The 22986-nt window shown below is 53.4% G+C and overlaps 1 protein-coding gene and 1 long non-coding RNA gene across 5 annotated transcripts in view; one reads left to right on the top strand and one right to left on the bottom strand.

Moving 5' to 3' along the window:
• Nucleotides 1–22986, bottom strand: part of PPFIA1 (PTPRF interacting protein alpha 1) — a 90399-nt gene that overhangs the window by 45803 nt on the left and 21610 nt on the right. For all 4 annotated transcript variants that reach the window (XM_042904163.1, XM_042904162.1, XM_042904160.1 and 1 more), the window contains exons 3-7: nt 3045–3146; nt 2584–2748; nt 2124–2198; nt 1671–1772; nt 1242–1463 (exon numbers count right to left, since the gene is read on the bottom strand). In XM_042904163.1, coding sequence (XP_042760097.1) covers nt 1242–1463; nt 1671–1772; nt 2124–2198; nt 2584–2748; nt 3045–3146 — 666 coding nt within the window. The remainder of the gene's footprint in view (nt 1–1241; nt 1464–1670; nt 1773–2123; nt 2199–2583; nt 2749–3044; nt 3147–22986) is intronic.
• On the top strand, nt 12264–14292 carry LOC122199272. Its single transcript, XR_006193446.1, has 3 exons — nt 12264–12405; nt 13044–13201; nt 14093–14292. It is a non-coding gene; the product is annotated as an uncharacterized LOC122199272 (long non-coding RNA).

The raw sequence follows: 22986 nt of genomic DNA, 5'->3' as shown, positions 1-22986 counted from the left end.
CACGAGAAACGTATAATAAAATCTCCTGGAAGTCACAACGTCTGTTGCCTCCTGACACAAGTGAGCTTTCCACAGAACAGGGACTGGCCTCCGGAAACACACGCTGGGAGACACAACCATCATTTTCCCGGGGAAAAGATGGATGAAATCTCATCCAGTTGCCAAAGTTAAAGCAGAAGTGTTAACAAACTGAAACAAAATGCAAACTTTTATATAATTGGAAGTAACCCTGTGAAGCCTAATCCTGTAACAATATTGTATCACACGGTATCTAACACTGAAAATGGAACCAGAACTTTCTGCCCTGCCTTTCCTGTCCCCTACCCTGAAGATTCCTCTTTCAGTGTTTACTAAGGAATTTATGTCAGCAGTCTCAACATGAAAAGTGATGAGTCTTAAGAAATGAATTTCTAAATTGTCTGCATCTTAAACTCTGCTGAAGAGCCTCCTCCCCCCCCCTTGCCAAAGAATAATTTCACTCAACAGGTTACATAATTTCTGCAAATATTTTTGCTTTAAATTCCTACACGACCTCACCCACACTAAGCTACTAGACAGAGTGCACCTGTACATCCAGGCTCGAGGCCCTGAGAGGGTCTTCCTGAGGTGGCCGTGCTGGGCTGGGGGCGGGGGCGGGGGACTGTCCACAAAGGGCAGCTCACAGGGACAGGAGGAGGGGCAGAGAGACCATCCTGCCCTTACTAGTTTCCGTGACAACGATCAGGTTCCCATAAATGACCACGCGTGCAGAAGCGGCCGCACTCCCCCACGATCTTGCCCCACGGCCGGCGGGCCGCACCCTCGCTCGCTCTGACCGCCACGACCAGCGGCACGTAACCCCCGCGAGCAGGTCAGAGCAGCAGGGGCGGCCAGTGACGGCCCCCCGGCAGAGCCGCCCGCGTACGCTCGCGGCCCCGTAAGCGACCCGGCAGCACCGTGGCGGTGTGGACGTGCCGAGGGTGTTACTGGAACGGACCGCGAGCACGGCCCGCAGTCCGCACCTGAGGGCGCTTCGCCGCCCGCCCGCCCGCCGGCCTCTCCCGGGGAGGGGAGGGTCCGCCACGCAGGCAGACGGGGAGGCGGCCCGCCCCGGGCCCGGAGCACCGTTCCCTTCTGCTGCTGCTTCCACAAAACTCCCGAAGTTCAAAGCCCGTGGGGGAGGAAGGACACACCGGGCACCGACCGAACCGACACCCCACGTTCGGCTCGACGACGGCGTGGCCACCTCTACTGCCACTCACTTCGCGGACGTCTCGCTGCAGCTTGGTGTTCACTTCTTCGGACTTGATGAGGTCCTTGCGTGCCGTGTCCAGGTCCTCCTCCAGCTCGGCCACGTGAGCGGAGAGGGCGGCCAGGCGCTCCTTCATCTGGCTCTGCTCCTTTGACTGCTTATCTAGGATTTCCTGGAGCTCGATTACCTTGGCGAGGTCTTCCTCGTGGCTTAAAGAACCGTCAGAAGCTCTCTGGTGGGGGAAAAATCCTTAAATAGCCTTGTCTGGCGAGCTAAGAAACAGGGCACTTCCGGGAAATGGGTCAAGTCCCACGATCTGTGCCGGCTGTCGCGGGCGCCACGCGCCTTGCCAGCAGCTCTCCAGACAGTCCTGCACGCGCCCCCACGTCTGCGGGCAGAGGAACCGGGGAAGAGACAGAGAGAAGGCCTGAGGACTTGCCTTTCCATTCGTGCTCGGCATATTTTCTTGTTCGTGGTTTATGTCATGCACTCCATCTGTTAGGGTTTTTTTCTGATTATTCTGTTCTTTAAGAATCATTAGCTAAAACCAAAGAATTGAATACGAGGGTGAGGAAGTAAGTAAAGATAGAGAATCTCCTCTCGGAAAGACACAACCGTAAATTGTGAGCACAGTTCGGGGGAAACGGGCGGTGATGTCCCGCAGCCAGAGTAAAACGAGTGACTGAATCGGAACGTATTCTCGGCTGCACGGCGGCAGGTAAGAGACCGCGCAGCTGGGCGCAGAGAGCGAGGCGTGCCGGCCCTCGCTCGCCAGTCAGAAAGTGAGCGACAGGTGACGGTCCCCACCGCGAGTCTCACGCGTTTTTTTAAAGACCAGGGATAAAAAGGAAACCCCCTCAAATCGACTCCCGCGATGACGTCCGGAGCTTACCTCTTTGTGCGTGGCCCCTAATTCTTCTTCTAACAAACTACACCTTTCAAGCGCTACTCGTAACCGCTCTCTCACCTGGAAACAAAGGGACTGAGTTTGTACGTGTAGGTGTTTCATTTCTCCTTACTGTACCGTTACCCGAAGGTCCCCTTAACCTCAAATCACATGACAGAGTGCTGGTAAGGTCTTTCGCGGATGCCAACGTTCACACGCTTGCTCGTTAACAGCTTTCAATTTCACATTGGAGCGAAATCTTCCCCGAAATAAATTACATTACGCGACTCGTAACAGCAAATCGAGACGCACGTTTCCGCCAACCGCTACTTTTTAACCACACAGACCTGTCTTCTTACAAGAATTCGAGGAGCTTAAAAGGAAACTCCAGTCCCACAAACACGCGACGTGTGCCTCACGGCACACGGCAGGTGCGCGAATCGAGAGCCGCCGTGGCCGGAGGCACCTTTTCATCCAGAGCTTTGTGGTGCTCGAACAAGGACTTCAGGGCCTTGAGCACCTCCACCTCGCTGGACACGCCGGCCGGGGACTGCGCCTGCCGCTTCACCACCGTCATCCGGAGAGACCTCTCGTGCCTGGACACGAGGCACTCCAGGTGCTCCAGCAGCAGCTGGTGGGAGAGGCCAAGGGAAAGCCGTGTTGAAACAGCACTTTCAGTCTGGGGCCCCCGTGTAACCAAATGCGAAACCGAGTCTGAATCCCTTCAATTCGGTCCCCGGTTAGGGAGCCCCCCCCCCCCCCCGCCCCCGCCCCCGCACGTGTTAAAATAGCCTTAATTCTCCTCCCGGATCAAACAAGGTGTGAGAACGCTCAACTCGTGACTCCCGGCCAGCTCCAGGGGGACATGTGGACAAGGGGAGTGGACGGGGTCCTGTGTGGAAAGACACTGGCGGTGCGCCTACTGACCCTGGTGTTGTTCCTCTCTGCCTTCAGTTCCGCGATCTCCTCCTCTCTCTCCAGGAGCTGCTCCCTGCAGACGTTGAGCTCCTTAGTAAGCGCCGCAAACTCCTGGGGGCAGGGAGGGAGACAGGGGGTCTTTAGCCAGAGCGCACCAGGCCTCCGCGGCCCACCCTAGTCCACTCGCCCACCACCCTCAAGTAGCATCACACACACCAGTCCCCTCCTCACCACCCACAGGAGTCCCGGGGATTTTCAGAGGCACCGACACTCAAGGGGACAGAGACATTTTCAGGTGCCTGGCAGGTCTAGGACTCAGGAACTCTGCTGACTCGGCAACAACAGGCCGAGAAGGCTGCTGCCCATCCCCAGCCTCTGGCCTCGTCTGGGAAGCAGGCTTGCGGCGCGGCAGCGGGGAAAGGCTGACGGTACCCAAAAGCTGCTGTCGTAGCCTGACGACTGGCCCAATCAAAGTCAACCATACGAAACGGACTTTTCAGAAATGCTGGCAGGCCTCTTGACGAGAGGGAGAGTTTAAGACTGGTTTCCTTAGACAAACAGGAAACTTTCTGGATGAAGCGTCGCTGAGGAGAGTGATGCCAGGGCCCGCCACCCCGCGTGGGGTTTCTCTCCCAGCAATACCGAGCGCCCGCCCGGGACACGGCGTAGAGGTGGGCTCGAAGGAGGTGGACGCACACTCTCCGGTCGGTCGAGCACAGAGCCCGGTGCAGGTCTCAGTCTGTGAACCATGACATCGTGACCTGAGCCCAAACCAAGAGTCAGACGCTTAACCCCCTGAGCCACCCAGGCGCCCCAGAGCTTTTGTCTCCGAAGGACAAACGAGGAGATAAAGATTCACTTAACAGCCTGACGTGCAAATTCAGAAAGTGGTTGATTTCGGCAATTCTAGAAAATCAACGTACAAACAGGTGACATACTTCAAGTTCCTTCATAAATTAACCCTTTCCAAATCAACGGGAACTTGACCACAGAACTGACCACGTTCCTTGCAATCTGACTTGACGAGGTAAACCCCCAGAAGCCTATCTGATCCTTGACGTAGAGCTGTGCAGGCCCATTTCTATGTGGGGATTTTTTTCCCAATAAATACATTGGAAACTTTTCTGGAGATGTGTGACATTTGGAAAGACTGGCAGATGAGCTGAGCAGCCTAGAGATATCAAAAATATTAAGTAAAAGGTAGGCCACGAATGCATGAAATCTAGGCAGATACTAGGCTATCGTAGCGTTTACTACCCGAAAACATACACAAACCTACTCTAACAAGGTAAAGCTTATCAAAATTTGCGCACGTAAACAGACCGTACCTACATGGTGCCATTTGCAGTCAAGAGAAAGGCAAACAAATGCGGAGACGCAGGATTAAGTCCTAACCGCATAAAATGAGCCGTAGCAGACGCTGTCCTCTGGGGGAAGTGCGCACCACCTCCTGTTGCCATTGAGGTCACCTCAAGTGTTGCATGAACCCGCTAATCAGCTCCCTTCTCCGGTAAATCACGCACCACAGGAAAAGTGATTTCTCAGGGTTCCTCGTAATTTTCACCGTGTTAAGGGCAATACCATGAACCCTGAATTACACCCTGGGACCCGTCTGAAGTGTCCCCAGGGATGCTGGACGTGCTCCCGCGATGCAGAGAAGAGGCATGGCGTGACAAGAAAAGGCTGAATGGCCTGACCTGTACTGAGGCCCGCAGCGGCAGCGGCCAGCCGGCCAGCGTGAGGACCATGGGGACACAAAGAAAAGGAAATTCTCGAAGCTCTCGCTGCAGCCACCCCAGCACATGCAAAAACCTGGGGCTTTGTGTGAGACACCTTTTCGTCTCGTGTTGAAGATGTGGCATCTCTGTGGACGTAGGTCTGCGGTGAGACGGGCACACCTGCGGACTCGACTCAAACTGCAAGACAAGTGAAGTCCTGACATCACAACGTAAGGCAGAAGGAAGCGAAGGATCGAAAACTGGAACATTTGAATGCAGGCACAGGATTTCAATGCAGGCGTGGTGATTTGAGAAAGGAGTTTGGCTTTAAAAATGGTCAAGGCGATAGAAAAAGCAGCTTCCACCACGAAGAGGAAGGACGCGGTTTCCCAGACGCCCCAGAGAAGATTGCGGAGAAGCAGGAGCTACCGTCCTCCGCGTGTCACCCACTCCAAGGCAAAACGTGAAAAACACAAGCAAATCGCTTGAGGAGACCACGGCTGCCTGCACAGCTTTTTCATGCAGAAGGAGGTGCCCCGTCGGGGGGAAAATGCCACAAAGGACATTTATTCACGAGAAAGCAAGTGAGCACCAAGAAGCTGGGTAGGAAGGGGTGAAGCAGCTACCGTCTGAGCGGACACAGGCGGGGGTGTGATCAGGGCGGCTGGCCCTGTGTAGGAAGCTCACCCCGGGGTCCTGAAGGCAACAAGTCCCAGTGGCCAGTGGTCTGGCTGCACAAGCAGAGCCCTTTCCCTGGACCAGTTCCATCCCGGCTCTGTCCCTCAACTCAGGAAGTACGCTGAAAGCAAGGGACTGTCCTCTCAAGTTCTTCTGACATTGGACGATGTCCTGGCCACCCGGAACCCCACGGGTCACCACCAAACGTGTCTGGGCGGCTCACTCGCTCCGGAGCGCAGCGGGTCTAAGTCAGCCTGCGGACCAGGGGCCACGAGGACCTGTGAGGCTCACGACACAGGCACTTTACAAGGAGGACGGTCAATGCTACCGAAGAGAACCGCCATAGGGGGAACGCTTTGAAAGCCGGGAAGATGCCAAGGGACGTTACAAACAACTCCGTGAAACCGTCAAGCCCAACACAATGAAGAAATCCCTGCTGGAGAGGACCGTCCAAATGACGCGCGTGATCTCACAGGACGTACGACACAGCCGATCGGGGAAATCGTGAATGGGACTGTGGAGACGGCAGAAAGGGCTGGAGGATGAAGGGATTCAAGATGCGGATCCCGAAGAGGGTCAAGAGCTCAGGGAAAAGCCCAGAGGAGGTCACAGAAGACGGCGGCGCGGAGAGGAGAGCTGGTGAAGCAGCCGGAGGCCGACGAAGGCGGCAGGGCTGGAGAGCACGCTGCCGCGAGGAGCGCCCCGGCAGAGGCTCGGCTCCTTTCACCACACGGACCTTGCCGAGGCCTGGGTGCGGGGACTACAGCCAACGTCTGCGGAGACGTGGACAGGGAAACGGGAAGGCACGGAGGGGGACAGAAACGCACTTCCGGAAAGCTGCATCGAGGGTGCCCGCCTCCCCCCGCTCCCGCCCCCCGGGCCCCGAGACCCAAGACGGCCCCACCCAGAGGGTCCCCCCCGCCCCAAGCAGGTCCGCACACGAGGACCTCCGGGACGACCCGCCCCCGCTTCCCGGACAGCAAATCCTCACCACGGCGCCCAGCGAATCACCTCGCCTGCCAGGCGCGTCTGTGTGTGAAAATCGAGTGAGCGCACGGCGAGGCCACGCGAGACGCGTGCGTGTGGCCACCACCGAGGCGTTCATCGGGAAGAACGTCGTGTGCGAGACTTGTGTGCGGTTGGACAGCCTGTCCTCACACGCACGGGCATAAGGGGAGTGAGATCTGACCTAAAATGAGTAACGTGTTGTCTCATAACTTGGCTTTCAAAGAACGACATTACCTTGCAGCGTGCCTCTCTCGGTCCCTGCAGAGGATGCCTCCCGGCCTACTATCTCCGGCGGTTTTGCTAAGGTAACGACGTGTCCAGCACTGTACTGTGAATCCGGCTGTAAAAGTATAGGCTAGGCCGAGACGAAGCAACGAAGCAACCGACCTACTGATTACACCAGGCCCAGGCCGTCATGAAGCATTCACCCTGATACGTCTCGCTGTGAGTGCATGAATTGCTATGCCTGCAAATAAACGTGAACCTTTCGTGTTCTTCTCATTTCTGACGCCTACTGCTAGCAACACACGTAACCACAGCTCTTTCTGTCACGGAAGACACAGCGCCAACGCGGGTTCTGACAGACGATTCATCCTGTAATCCGATAATAAGCTTAGGTATCAAGACAGCATGGCGCTGTGAATCTGCTTTCCCTGTCACTTAAAACTTTTTTTCTAGCTTACTTTAAGAATACAGTATAATGAACTACTGGGACCACATCAAAGTAAAAAGCTTCTGCACAGCGAAGGAAACAATCAGCAAAACTAAAAGGCAACCGACACAACGGGAGAAAATATTTGCAAACGACACATCAGATAAAGGGTTAGTATCCAAAATCTATAAAGAACTTATCAAATCAACACCCAAAAAATAATACAGAGAAGAAATGGGCAAAAGACATGAATAGACACTTCTCCAAAGAAGACCTCCAGATGGCCGACCGACACATGAAAAAATGCTCAATATCACTCATCATCAGGAAAATACACATCAAAACCACACTGAGACACCACCTCACACCGGTCAGAATGGCTCACATGAGCAATTCAGGCAACAACAGATGTTGGCGAGGATGCGGAGAGAGAGGGTCTCTTTTGCCTTGTTGGTGGGAATGCAAGCTGGTGCAGCCATGCTGGAAAACAGTAGGGAGGTTCCTCCAAAAACTAAAAATAGAACTACCCTACGACCCAGCAATCGCACTACGAGGCATTTATCCGTGGGATACAGGCGTGCTGTTTCGAAGGGACACATGCACCCCAATGTTTATAGCAGCACTATCGACAATAGCCAAAGGATGGAAAGAGCCCAAATGGCCATCGACGGATGAATGGATCAAGAAGATGTGGGATATACATACAGTGGAGTATTACTCGGCAATCAAAAAGAATGAAATCTTGCCGTTTGCAACTACGTGGATGGAACCGGAGGGTATTATGCTAAGTGAAATTAGTCAGAGAAAGATAAATATCATATGACTTCACTCATATGAGGAATTTAAGAGAAAAAACAGATGAACATAAGGGAAGGGAAGCAAAAATCATATAAAAACAGGGAGGGGACAAAACAAAAGAGACTCTTAAATACGGAGAACAAACGGTTACTGGAGGGGTTGTGGGAGGGGAGATGGGCTAAATGGGGGAGGGGCATTAAGGAATCTACTCCTGAAATTGTTTCACTATATGCTAATTTGGATATAAACTTTAAAAAATAGAAAATACAAAAATAACAAGAATACAGTATATAATACATACAACATACAATATAAGTAGCGATGGACTATTTGTGTTACTAGTAAGGTTTCCGGACAACAGGAGGGTATTAGTAGTTAAGTTTTGGGGGGAATCAAAAGTTATACATGGATTTTCGGCTGTGGGCAGGGCGGCACCCCGAACCCCAAGTTGTTCAAGGAACAGCTGTACTCATCCATGAGGAATAACAAAGCAAGCAGTACTGCTGTAATCAACAACAGAAAAGAGTAAAATAGAAAAAGGTTTTCTTTTTTAATTTTTTAATGTTTTTATTTATTTTTGAGAGACAGAGTGCAAGTGGGGGAGGGGCAGAGAGAGGGGAAGACACAGAATCCGAAGCCGGCTCCAGGCTCCGAGCCGTCAGCACAGAGCCCGACGCGGGGCTCGAACCCACGAAGCGTGAGATCATGATCTGAGCCAAAGTCAGATGCCTAACTGACTCAGTCACCCAGGCGCCCCAGAAATATTTTTTCTTGACTGTGGTTATTTCAGGGGGAGCACACCGAAGGGGATGGGGAGGCAGGTAATTTACAGAAACTGCGAGTGTTTTCATGGGTGTATAATAAGCTAATGGTCATTTTACCTAATTCACCTTGTAAATCAGAGTGTCGTCTTCTAGAGTCCACAGCTATGGGTGATCAGCTTTCACCTTCCCAGCATGAGAAGGCCCTACAGACCCGCTCCCCCAGGAAACCTGGGGAGAATTATACCCAACAACAACGATTCAGCCTCCAAAGCCATCCAAAGCACACAACAAATGAAGAAACACCAATTTTTTTTTAAGTCTATCATGATTCACTAAGGAAGGGGAGTCTGTAATATCTGAACCCAAACTGACCCCCCCCACCTCCCACTTCCTCCCAGCTCAGGGAGGTGGACATTCCACTGCAGAGGCTACAGCCAAGAGCATGGGAATCCCGTGCCTCCCAGCTACCCGTCTGCTACAGAGGCCACATCCTGGGCACGAGTGGCGGGAAGGCCGGGGCACCCTGGTTCTGCCCAACCCCGCTCAGGTAAAGGAGGCCGGAACCCTGGCTGGAAGGGGCAGGCTGAGGCGGCCGGGCCGCGGTCATCTTTGCCCTCGCTCTCTGCCGAGACGGTGATGGACCCCAGGCTGCTGCCCACCCTCCACCAAGTAAGTGCTCAGCCCCTAGAGCAGGGGTGTCCCCGGACAAGCTTGCCACTGTCCCCAGCCCTGGTTCAGAGGTGTTGCCGAGGGAGAGGAAAGGCAGGAAAAGAGAGGACTCCTAACCTCCTTCCAAAGGAAGGGACGTCACAGGCAAAGTTTAAAGCCAGAGGAGGCCGTACTGAAAGGCAACTGGGCAGAGACTCAGCCCAGACTGCAGGGTGGCCCTTGTGCAGGAGAGAGGAGATTAAGGCAACCAGAGGAACCCTCCCAGGGCCAGGACACTATCAAACACTGACTCAGGTACAATTCCCAGGAAGGAAGCAGAATCTGCCTGGTTTAGTTTGCAGAGGCATTTCTAGCCCAGAGCATCATTGACAACAGAGCAGATGGCTGGCGGTGAGCGCAACTCACAGCTGAGGGTGGTCAGGGAACCAGCGGGAGAGCACCCCCACCTCACTGCAATCATCTGGCTCTTCAACAAACTGCTTACGATGTTCGATTCATTTCCTAGATATTTCAGGGCAATTCACCCCACACACGCGCGCGTGCGCACATACACACACACACACACACACACACACACACACACGCGCGCAGTGCTCTTTGGACACAAGGTTGCTCCTGCTAAAGAATACAGACAACCCTTTACTTTACTTCAGTATTTCAAGGCATACCTGCAAACACAAAAAAATTACAGTGAAACGGAATGAGAACAATCCAAACGTGTCTTCAAACCTGACAAAGTCTGTTGGGTGCTGAGCTGTCTTCAGAGGCCCAGAAGGCAGCACTGAGAAACGGGCCCCGCGGTCAGGAAGCCAGGATCTCCCATCAAGGTCTCGCAGAGATTCCGTCCACGGGAACCCGAGGGAATCAGACCAAACCCCTCGCTTTCCATCTGCTCTGGGAAATACCTTGAGCTGACCGCCAGGTCATCCAATGCCTAATGTTGAGAGAGTTGCATCTAATCTTCAAGACCTCGTATCAGAAAATACTGTTCCTGTTGCAGGTGAAGGAGAACCAGACTCAACGCGGCGTCAGCGAGACGCGTGGTCACTCACACGGCAGGCAAGCGCAAGGGGCAGCTGGCTGCAGGCCTGCCTGGTTCAGGGCCTCGGGTTTTTATCTTCATATTTTGTCCCGTTGCGCAGGAATCTGGGTCAATTCACTAATTCTGTCTCTAATAGTGTCGGGTCCAAGTTCATCGTTCCAGCCACCACCGTCTTCATTCACTAGATTTCGGACTGTTTTCTGTCCTGCCCTCCTTCTCCGGTATCATTTCTGTTTGCTTTAGAATTTCTTGTTTCCTCAGGGATGTTATCTTCTTAAACATCTCAAACACACTTATTTTGGCAGTTTTACTAGACTACCCGTGCATTTTGGAAGAAGTAAATGCATCGTTCTGTAAGGTGCCGACTCTGGAGGCTGTGGGATCTGGCTTCCGGCTCAGCCCGCGTAGGTTATACTGCTGGCACTTCCCTCCCTGCCTAGCGTCCAGCCACTGCCCCTCCGGGCCTCCCAAGGCCTCAGGCCAGAACTAGGCTTCCACAGTGACAGAGTTCCCGCTGCCTGGCTCCTTACAGACGGTGCAGACCCTGTGAGAGAGTCACCGGACGCTGTGGCACAGCCCAGGCCCTGCTCCCTATCCTCCCAAGGCCCACAACTTCCCACAAAGCCCCAGTGTACTGGGGACAGTGACCTTAGCGTGGGGAAGCCTCATCTAAAAGCAGCTCCAAAGAGCGAGTCTGATTTCAGTTCTAATTCCACCGCACACCTTGGTCCCTGTGACCCCGGGCCACAGGAGCCAGGCTTCCTACTGGCCCTGCATGCTCGGTGCCTGGGGCACAGCAGGCGGGGGAATCTGGCCAACTCCAGCCTACCGCGCTGGGTTTCTATTCGGTTTCTGTACTGAGGGGTATTTTTCTCTTCTGGGGGTGTGGCTGTTTGGTTTGGTTTGTCTGTTTCTCTACTTACATTTCACTCTCCCACTGCCGTTGGGAGTGAGGTCTGTCGAAGCACGTTTGTGCTGCCATCCCGACTGGAAGTCACGATTCGTTTGAGCGACGGCCGCACGGCAGACCGGCGGGCCCGGCCCCTCCGCAGGGCGCGGAGCACACAGACAGACCAACAGGAGGCCCAGCGCGGTCCGCGCCCCGAGTGACAAAGGCCCGGGCTCCGGGCGGGGAGGGGGGGGCAGCACGGACGTCGCGTGTGGTGGGAGGCGGGCGCGCTGACCCGGAGGTCCGCCGACGGAGAGGGCACGGCGGGTGAACCGTGAGCCGTGTGGCAGGAGAGCCTCGTCATGAGAGCAAAGCGGCGTCTGGTAGTGGGGAGGGCGTCAGGGGCTCGGTGGGCTGGGGCTCGGGCAGCGTGTGGGAAGCGGTAAGGGAGGCTGGGCGGGCAGGGGCCAGACCGCAGGCCCACGCGCACCCCAGCACGGAGCCCGGATCTCATCCCGAAGGCTCCGGGAGTCGTCCATCTACAGACTCTGAGGGCCCTCCCGAGGGAGCAGGCCAACCGTTCCAAGTCCCAGGCAGTGCTCAGACACAAAGGGTTCGCTGAGTCAACAAAAGCCCCCGGGAGCAGTGCAGAAGCGGGGCTGGGGGAAGAGACGAGTGACACAGCAGCTCCCAGGCCACGGCAACCCCCCGGGAAAGAGGAGTGTCCGAATCAAGACCAGGGTTAGAGAGCTGCCGCAGCCCGAGAGAGAATTCTAAGACGGAACACAGCATCCCACGTGCCACTTGCTGTGCCCTTCATCAGTCTTAAAGGGTCCCCTGGAAGGAGGGGGAGGCCAGAAGCGAGGAGGCCGGTCAGGCGCCGCGGTAACGCGCAGGCCCAGGGCACGGGAGAGGCAGGCGGGTTCCCAACAGGCTTTACGGTAGTGCCTGCTGACAGATGGGCGAGAGAGAAAGGCCCAGGACGACTCCAGCAAGTGAAGGCCAGAGTCCCCATTTCCTGAGCGGGGCGGGGCTCTGGAAGGGAGATCTAACAGCCCGCGTGGGCGTGCTCCATTTGGGACGTTACACGACAGTCAGCGGGCAGCACGGAGCAGAGTTGAGGCCCCCAGCTGGAGTTCGGTGTCGGTGCAGGTAGGAGAGCACCCTCGTTCCAGGCCAATCACAAGGCACTGACTGTGGGTAAGAAGAGAGGTGAGGTCCCAGCCCTGTGCCCATCTAACACCGGACGGTGGGAAAACGAGGGATGGACTGGGAGTGGTCGGCAGGCAGGAGGGAACCAGGGAGGGGCCGTCTCATGAGTCAATGGCTCTCCGCATGTGTGACCCTGGCAGAGGGGTCAGCTGACTGACAGCCTAGAGGAGGTCAGTGGGGGGCCCCCAGCACAGCAGCCCTGGAGCAGGGGGGCAGGCCTGCCTGCACAGAGGGCACCAGGGACAGGAGGAGAGGCAACAAAGCCATGAGCCGGGGTGGGGGTGGGGAGGTGGGGACAGAACTAGGGTGGTGGCTACGCAAGTCACAGGCTCAAGAAAGGCCTTGGGGGGTGACCCAGATGCCTGCTGGTGGGGAGAAGCCAGGGGAGAGGGGGCTGACAGAGCGGCCACTCCGCGCAGCTGAGAGCAGATCACGGGGGTGGTGCAGTAGCAGACAGCCTTCCCTGGGAGCACGCGGCCCCCTGCGCTGGAACGGCAGCTGAACACGGGGGCGCGGACACGGACGGCCTGGCAGTTGTGTGGTGGGATTTATGGAAGTCCTCTTCTGCCGTCTCCCAGTGTCACTGCAAGTGACATGCAGACAGACTTGCATAAGGCGTGAGGACGGGCAAGGAGCACTGGGGAGAAGGAGGGCTGCCTGGAGGAGAGGGCCCCCGCGGCCACCAGTCATGAAGGCGGATGCGGGAACACACTCGACCGGCGCAGCCTCCTGCCAGGTAAGGACGGTGAAGTGAAGGCAGGGACGGGGCTGGGCGGCAGGGCAGGCTGTGGTGAAAACAGACCACAGGACTGCAGGCAGGTGAGGAAGAAAGCAGAGACGGGGTGGGGAGGGGGACAAAGGACCAGAACACCAACACCCTGGCAGGGTCACAGGACCACAGGTCCAGGAGGGCTGGATATCAGCGTTTTATTTTTAAACGTCTTACCGTCTATTCCCAACAAAGCTCACTGGCTTTAAATGAAATACCTGGTCAAAAGACAACAAGCAGACTCCAGAAGCTTGGGGGGCGTGAGAACAGGGCTCCAAATTCCCAATATGCTCCAGCTAGGAGGCGCTGGTCACCGCACAGCCTCCCGATCACTCCTGCGCCCCCAGCTAGGAGGAGGCAGACACCCCACAGCCTCCCTGATCTTGGCGACAGGCCCCTGGCAACGGATGGGACCCAGCCTAGCCCCACCTGCACTCAGCTATGAGCCCCTTGCCTCCACACCCCCACTGGCACACTCTTCCTGTGACACTCCTTCATCACCAAAGTCCAAAGTCCCATTACGTTTTTCATAAAGTCCCAAACTGTCTTGGTTCATCTGTTAACAGAATATATTTACTTCCCATCGTTTTGGTTAAATGAGTTTCTTACAACAAATTCAACAGCCACATCATTCCACGATACACCACTTTGGCCACAGCAGAAAACAAATTTATAAAAACTTGACAACTACTTTTACTCCTTAAAGAAAAACCTTTCTCTTCGGACAAAAGAATTCAAGTGAAAAGAATCGAAGCAAATTTAAACTTAGGAGTTTAGATAAACATTCGACAGGAAATTCCAGAGCTTAAGATTCCAAAAAACACGTTCATATGTGCACTGTTTGTGTTATTATTGCAGAGAAAAACTGGTATCACTCAAACAGCCCCAAATATGAGCAGTAAATGACCTACGCAGTGACCACCAAGAAATCCACGGGTCAGTAGCCACACTTTCTCCTCTTCAGAAAGAATGTTTGTTTAAAAAACACTGCACACCAACCATCCGACTAGCAGTGACATTCTATTTACTGCAACCGAAGTTTGAAGCATTTTTTGCAACTGAGTAGATATAATACTCACTGGAATATTCCCATTTAATTTTTTTTTATTTTTTTTTTTAACGTTTATTTATTTTTGAGACAGAGAGAGACAGAGCATGAACAGGGGAGGGGCAGAGAGAGAGGGAGACACAGAATCCGAAACAGGCTCCAGGCTCTGAGCTGTCAGCACAGAGCCCGATGCGGGGCTCGAACTCATGGACCGTGAGATCATGACCTGAGCCGAAGTCGGCCGCCCAACCGACCGAGCCACCCAGGCGCCCCTGAATATTCCCATTTTAAATAGAAACCTGAGCAAAGCAGATGCGTGTCTCTTCGGACATTCCCAGAACCGAGAACGAGAAAAGCAACACTAACCTATTAGCATCAGTTCAAGAACTTGGTTTCACACGGTGCTTGTGCACGTTGGTGTTTATCATTTTAGGACAAGAGGCCCAGATCTGGGTAACAGGTTCAGATCATACAAACCAGACACTATTCATAAAAATCCACAATCAGGCCACTTTTAAACGAAGTCCCATGGCTCGGATGAGACACTCAACTCCCAAAGTGACGAACACAGTCGTCCCCGCGGCTCCAGGAGGACGACTCTGGGTGGAAAAGCACGGGTGACGCCTCGCGCCCACCCCCAGGTCCGAGCCCTCCCTTGTCCTGCGCCCTCCCCCTGGTCGCCCGAGTGACATTACCACAGCTCTTGGTTTTGACCATGTCCATCACTGGCCCCATTTTCTTTCTTAATGACTTTTCGCTGTTCTGCTAACCTGCTGACACAGAGCAAAGCCTCACAGAAGGCACAGAACCCGTGTGTTCTCGGTGCAGAGACACAGAGCACAACAGAAACAGGCTGTAATTTTCAGCAAACGGAAAGGAACACCTGAAAACCTGACATGCTGAACCGGCTTGGATTATTTTCTGTCCATAGAAGCTATTTGCCTCCGCTTGAGGTTTAAAAGCATGTCAAATCTGGAATAAGAAGAAAATGGGAAGTTTATACGCTAAAACTAATCAGCAAATCTTAGGCTCTAAACCCCCACTGTCTTGATGAAAAGTAGCTTCGGCTATCCATCTATGGGTATGAGAAGTTTCTGGATAACCATCTATGTGGTAACCTACTGATGGGAGAGAAGACAGACCAGGGGACACTGAGGAAGCAAACAGCAAACTTTCGCCTCCGTAGCACGTGACCCGTGGACGCACCGGACATTTAGAGCCATGTAAATGCAACAGCACTCGACTTTCAGTCCCCGATCACTATTTGCAAGCATCAGAGCAAAATTCATGAGCAGTTAAAAAATCCCAATACATACGATGTATTTTTCCTTGTCGGTTTAAGCAACAGATACTGAAAAAACGTATGCTCGTTCTTAGTACTTAGAAATGAAATAATCAAGACCGTGTAACCTGAATCCAAACAGGCCTGGTACAGAACAGTATTTCGATGTGACCTCAATTTGGTTAAACGCAAACATACACGTGTATTTTTCACATGTACATAAGATAAAATATAGATGGACACCCACCAAACTGCTAATGAAGGTCACCCACTGTGAGTGGGAAAGGGGGCTGGAAAACAAGACTTTCAATCTACATTCTTCTTTAATTTCAATTTTAAGTATGTATTTGCTTTGGATTAAAAAAAAAAAAAAAAAGACCAATCTCCCTTCTCTTTTCTTCTCTCTAAACAAAACGGGACACGAGCAGAATGTGCAGGGCCCACGTGGACACAGTTTCCCCGAAGTCCCCGATTCCTTTTCTTGCTCTCTCACCAGCCCCCACGCTTTGGCTTCGGCCCCCACCACTGCACTCACTGCAAGAGCTCTGGCGGGCACCCCAGTGATGCCCTCGGCAGGGCCGACCCAGGGCCGCCTAGCATTCTCCCCACACCTGCCCGATCGATCGGGAGCCTCCTCCCTCCTCCCTCCCCCCTCCTCCGCCCTCCTGCCTCGCCCCATCTCCATGCTTTCTGCTTACCCCGTACCTGCTGGTGCTCCCGTGGCTGCATCCTCGGTCCCCAGCCCACCCTGCACACCATGCCTGCCTGACCACGGTCCAAGGCTGCCCCCTCCCACTCGGGGCAACTGTCCACCTACCCACGATGCATCTCCACTCCAGGTTTTCTAGGAGACGCAAGCCATCTTCTCCAAACCGAGCTCATCGGCGTCCTCCACACTCCAGGGTCCACCCGAATCTCCGCCCTGGGGCGGCACGGGACCGTATCCCTCCAGCGTCCGAGCCAGACAGCTGGACGCCGCCTCGCAGCCTCCTTCTCCCTCCACGTGAACTGACCGCTGGGGGCTGCCGACTCTACTGCACACCAGTGTCTTCTGGAACGTCTCTGCTGCCTCCCCCTCTGCCCCGGCTACCACGTCTCCCTGGTCTGGAGGGGTGGTGCCAGGAGTCAGCTCTGCAAGACCCCTCTCCCGCCCCCACCGCTCTCTCCGGCCACCTCGCTTACTGCTTTGCGCCTCGTGCACAACGCGTGGTCCCAACCGACCCACAGTTCCCTGAACAAAACTGCGCTGCTCCTTCCCGCACGGTTGTCCTCTCTGCCTCAGACCCTCAGACCCGTGATCAGCCAGCGTTCCCCTGACCGGCTCCTCCTGCCGCCAGAGGCCGTTTCCAAGCCGGGCAAAGCACACATCTGCCCCGGAGGTTTCTAGGTGGCTTCTCGGCCTCCCCTCTGGAACCAACATTTGGGGGGAGCGGGGCGTGGGGGAGACCGGAATACGTATTTTGGTTCTTTTCGCACCGTACGGCTCCCTCCAGTGCTCACAGCCCATCAGCCAGGAAGCTGGGCCTTGGTTCGGGCTGCACACGCCTCTGGCACACGTCAACTCTGAGCCGCACAGACGAGTGTCCGCCATCAGGGCGCCACCAGGCACCGGAGCGTGTATCTTGAAAAGCTTCCTCGGGTAATTCGCCATCCTTCCGTGTGGGGCAACAAGTCAACTTCTCCACCTCGGTCACGCATCTACAAACGTGGGCAGCAGCACCGGCGTCCTGCCTCAGACCACAGGTGACACAACCGAACGAGGACACTGTCAACGCATCGCCACCTGTCCAGCAGCCCCCTCCCCAGGCAACCCCCACTCCCACTGGAAGCCAGCAGAAGCAGGGGTGCCGACAGGGTTTGGGGTTCGGATTCAGCCTGCCATATTGCTAAAATGAAGTCAGACACCTTCACACGTTAAGTCGGTTCCTAACGGCACCCCACGCACCAGACGTAAGAGCACACCCCGCTCAGGGGCGACGCCCCGGGCTCCGCAGCTCCCGTCCACCCGCACCTTTATCTTCCGCACAAACTTCCTCGTGGAACAGCCTACGTTCTCCACCTCTGCCTCCTGCGCGTCATACACCCAAGTTCTTGGAGCCCATCCCCCCTTCTCCTCACGGGTCCCCAACCGCTCTCAAGGATCAGCGAGGCTGAGCAGCGCTCGGAACCCACAGATCCCGGGCCCTCGCCTCTCTCCCGTACCGGGTCCCCTGCCTGGGATCCACAGTCACCAGCATCAGGCGCCCAGGCCCAGTCTGGTCTTCCGGAACTAGTCTCTGCTAAAGACTGAGGCACCAATGCCACCAACGTCATCTTGAACTGGTTCTGTCCAAAAACCGAACGTGATTTTCATTTGGAGGAGAAAAACAAAATAAACACCACCTTAGCGTTTCCTTAAATCTGCGGACGGACCAGGTTGAAAACGCACCATGCCAAATGTTTACAGCAGCTCCATCCAGAATTGCCAAAACCTGGAAGCAACCAAGACACCTCCGGCAGGTGCATGGACGACCAAGCGGGGGCCACCCAGACGATGGAGTATTATCCGGTGCCGAAAAGAGGTGAGCTCTCGAGCCACAAAAAGGCACGGAAGAACCGAAATGAATTTAAGTGGAAGAAGGCAATCTGAGAAGGTCACACACTGCAGGGTCCAACTCGAAGACATTCTGGAAAAGGCGGAACCACGGACACGGTAAAGAGATCAGGGGTTGCCAGGGGTTAGAAGGGAAGGAAGGATGAACAGAGCACCGAGTCTCAGGGCAGCGACTACTCTGTAGGCCACCGTAACGGTCAGTGTCCATTTGTCTACACCCACAGGACGTGCGCCACCAACAGGAACCCCAATGTCAAGCATGGACTCTGGGTGATGACGACGGTCAGTGTCGATTCGCAGACTGTCACAGATGTGCCACCCTGGTGGGGACGTGGACGGTGGGGGAGGCTGTGCGTGGTGGGGGCAGCAGGAGGCACGAGGGCAATCTCTGTATCTCCCCCTCAATTTTGCGCTGACCCTAAAACTGCTTTAGAAAGCATAAGATCTATTAAGAAAGTAATAACCTGTGCCAATTTTCTACCTCGGGCTTAGCGATCAGCGTCACTAATCCCAAACCACCTTCACTGAGGGCTGAACCCAAAGATCTCGCCACAGGACGCGGTCGGTTTACCGGCTACGGTGACCCCGACAGGTGGCGTTCGCACACACAGCCCCGGCCTGCCCACGATGAGAGCGAATCGTTTCTGACAACCTGCCGAGCTTTGTTCTCTCGGCATCACGTTTTCGAGGTTTGCCGGTGGTGGACGTGTGTCGGGGCCGTCACCCGTGCTCGGGGCCGGATAATACTCCTCCTCCGTGCGGGCAGAGCACGTTCGGCTGCCCAGTCACCCGCTCCCGGACGTCTGGGCGCTTCTGCTTTGTAGCTCTCGTGAAGAACACCGCCGTGAATTCTCCCATACGAGTTTTTATGTGGATCGGTGCATTCTCCTCTTGGCACACTGAGAGGAGACACGCTTCTCTCCAAGGTAAATGAGCGCAGCCTCCCCTAGCGTCTGACTTCCGGCTTAAATGTCCGGCTGGCTCAGCCGTCACTCTTTTCTTGTTTGGAAGGCCTGGCCTTTTAGGCAAAAGGTGCTGTCTCCTCACGGGCAGCAGGTACGAGTCTTGCGTCCCGTGCTGTTGTTACCTTCCTGCTAAAGAGCGAACCGAACTGGAGGTGGTGGTTCCTCGCGAGGAGGGAAACAAAGGCAAAGAAAACTGTAATCTAAATTATGTTTTCTTACAGCTGGCAGCCACTGACGGACACCTGCTGAACCGTGCAGGGCGTGGTCTTCCTTAAGGAACTCAACGGCCGCCTGAGTCCTTTTATTAAAGGCTAAAAGTAACCTTATCTTAAGGGCAGCTAGCCCCTCGGGGTCCTGACAGCCTTGCTTGCAAATTTCGTAGAGACTTCTGCTATCCTGGGGTGCCTGCTGGCAAAGCAGGTTGAGCATTCAACGCCTTGATCTTGGTCCAGATCATGATCTCACGGCCCGCGAGTTTGAGCCCTGGATCGGGCTCTGCGCCAACAGTGCAGAGCCTGCTTGGGATTCTCTCTCTCTCCTCTCTTCTCTCAACATAAACACTTAAAAAAGAGAGAGACTTCTGCTCTCCACAACCCCCACTAATTAAAAAGTACATCATCAGTCACTCCTCACAATCCTAGTGCGGATCTCTCGTGCTATCTCACGTGTCCCCGTGCTATTATAAAATCGCCTTTTTGCACCAAAAAAAGTCTCAAGAATTCTTTGTTAGCTGTTTGCTCGTGGACCCCACTTCGTAATTTCATCAAGCAGCATTTCCGTATTTGAACACAAATAATTTCTTACACTTAGTCAAGACAACGGCGAGTATGAATGCACACGTACATCAGCACAAACGTATATTTCAGAAGTGTATAATATTAATGAAACATTCACAGGTAAACACATTACAATTAAATTTTAGAACTGAGCTGGGGGGGGGGGCAGGGGAAAATCCAACTAATGAAATAAAAAAGCAAGCCGAGAAATCCTTCGCTCAAATAGGAACGAGTGTGTCCTGGAATCTTCTACGTAGGGTTTTTTTTTTAATATGACATCATTAGCTTAGAAGAGTTTCGGACCAATTAAAAACACGAGAAAGTAGTAAGATGGAAACAACATGAAGCGCACTAACGCCCAGTCTGTGTTCACAGGTTTCGAGCTTCGCAGCGGAGTATGCGGTTTTTGGCACTGTTCACACTCACTGGGGTTTAAGATGGCTTCCATTTCAAGGATTTAATTTCACAGACGTATGCATCTGCCGAGAAATTACTGAATCATAAACTGTCTTTCAAGTACGCGAGCAAAAATGGCCTGTCTGACCTCGACGGTTTAAAGCCAAAATTAGGAACAGCGTAAGATCCATTATTTCCACAGAGGTGTTTTAGTCATGACAAGCTTTTTTAAAAACCAGTAACAGCAGCAGCACTGGAAGGGGGCTTAGGCCACAACTTTTTCTTATACAAACCTTTAAACATTTTCTTTTTTAATGTTTATTTAGTTTTGAGACAGAGAGACAGAGCATGAACATGGGAGGGTCAGAGAGAGAAAGGGAGACACAGAATCCAAAACAGGCTCCGGGGCTCCGAGCTGTCAGCACAGAGCCCGACGCGGGGCTCGAACTCACGGACCGCGAGATCGTGACCTGAGCCGAAGTTGGATGCTTAACCGACTGAGCCCCCCAGGCGCCCTTCTTACACAAACCTTTAAAAAAAATGTTTTTAAGGTTTTATTTTTTGAGAGAAAGAGAAGGAGCGAGAGAGCAAGCATGAGCAGGGGAGGGGCAGAGAGAGAGGTGGGGGACACAGAATCCAAAGCGGGATCCAGGCTCTGGGCTAAAGCCCAGAGCCCCATGCAGGGCTCAAACCCACGAACCGTGAGATGGTGACCTGAACCAGGGTCACTCAACGAACTGAGCCACCCAGGCACCCCGACGCCATTTTTGGACACAGTAAGAAAGGACCACGTAGAAGAGTCTCCCTCCACCCTGCCCCCCTCCCTCTCCCACAAGGCAGGAAACTACAGTTACGGCTTTCCTGTTAATCCAGGGTTTTGATGCGCGTGTAAACCAATACATACATTCCCTTCCCCTTGTTTTTCTTCAGTTAACGATGTAACTGAAGAGGTTTCCAAGTCAGGTCACAACTCCGCCCTCCTTCTGTACAGCTGTTCTGACCGCATATATGAATGAATCCAGAAGTCATCGTTTATTCTCCCCCGAGGGACGCGGGTGTTTACGCTTCTCATCTTCCACCTTTACGAACAACATGACAACAAATAACTCACTCTGAACACGTGCCAACGGTTTCGTCTTAGAATCTCTGAGTCAAAGGACAATTGTTGATTTTAATAGACACTGCTGAATCCCTCCTCGGGGGCCGGCAGTCTGTGAAAACACCTGTTCCCTTGCAGCCCTGCCCTCCCCGAACCATCGAACCTTAGCTTAACAACATGCTCCTTCTTGGGTCCGCCCTCCATTCCCTGTGCCTGTCCTACAGGGCCCCCAAAATCTTTTCGGCTAGCCAGAGTCTGATGAGCGTCTGAGAGGCAGTGTGTCCCCTGCGACGCTCCATCACTCTCCCGACCTCACGATCACGGGAATGATTCTGACATTTCACTCACACAGCAGCCAGCTCACCGGTGAGACTGTTGTACCTGCTCATTTTCCCCACCTGATAATGCGCAACGCGGAAGGCGTGTCACGCTTATTTCAGTTCCCTCTGTGACGCCCAAACGAGATTAATCTGTTTTTCCTTCTCCTCACGTTTGGAGGTGGCGGCCACGTCTTCGTAACGGGCATCTGCTATGCCACAGAACGGCTTCTGATCGCGGTCTCTGAAACTCCAACGTCCATTAGCAGAAGGGGCAAACACCCACCTGAGGCGTTCTGGAATGCTCGTGCCTGGTATTCACATAAGGAAAGGCTTTACCGTAAACTGATTTTTACTTTGTTTACCTTTATGTATTTACTTTGAGAGACAGAGAGAGGGGGAGAGACAGAGAATCCCAAGGCTCAATCCCACAACTCTGAGATCATGACCTGAGCCGAAATCAAGAGTCAGACACTCAACCAACCGAGACACCCAGGCACCCCTGTAAACTGGTTTTTAAAACTTATTTTATATTATAATTAGGTATTGTATTTATTTTCTGAAATTATGTGTTTAGATAGGGTTTTTGGTGTTATTTCATGACAGCAAAGATTGTCATTAAAAATATTATAAAACAAAGTACCAGTTGCTCTGGAGTGCAACAGACCTGCCGGGTCAAAGGTTATGCGATTCAGCTCTCCGTATTTGCAACGTCACAGATTACAGTGAACTACATAAACAGGAGTTCTACTGGTCTGTCATTTCCATATACATTTGTAACTTACAATAAAGAGAGGCTTTAGTGTCCTGACCAAACACAGAAATGTACACATCACAAACAAGCATCACCACCTCCACTGATGGCTCAGCCTGCAATATCGCTCTTACACCCCTGTGCAGAGTGAGGGCCCCCTTACTACTTTGCAAGCGTGAAGCATTATTTGCAAAAAAACAAAAAACAAAAAAACAAAAAAAAACCCATTTATTTTGTTCAAATGTCACAACTTCTGCATTTAGAATCTCTGCCTTTTTCAACTCCGCCATGACAGGAAGGGATAGATTAAAATCTCATCCCCTTACATAACAGTGAAAGTAATCGCAAACCTATGGCTATTCGGCTCAATATGCAAAGTATTAACGTAAATACTGCATATACGGTATGTGTGCCCAATTATAAGGCAACCACGAGTAAGCGGCGATTCCCCCACTTTCCGATCTAGACAACTGCTCAAAGTCTTGGCTACTTTACTGCGTACCTGCTAGGAATGTGCATTAT

Source organism: Panthera leo, chromosome D1 (genome assembly GCF_018350215.1).
Source record: "Panthera leo isolate Ple1 chromosome D1, P.leo_Ple1_pat1.1, whole genome shotgun sequence".
Classification (NCBI taxonomy): Eukaryota; Metazoa; Chordata; class Mammalia; order Carnivora; family Felidae; genus Panthera; species Panthera leo.
Note: the sequence above shows the minus strand (reverse complement) of the source record. Positions and strands in the feature narration are given on the sequence as shown.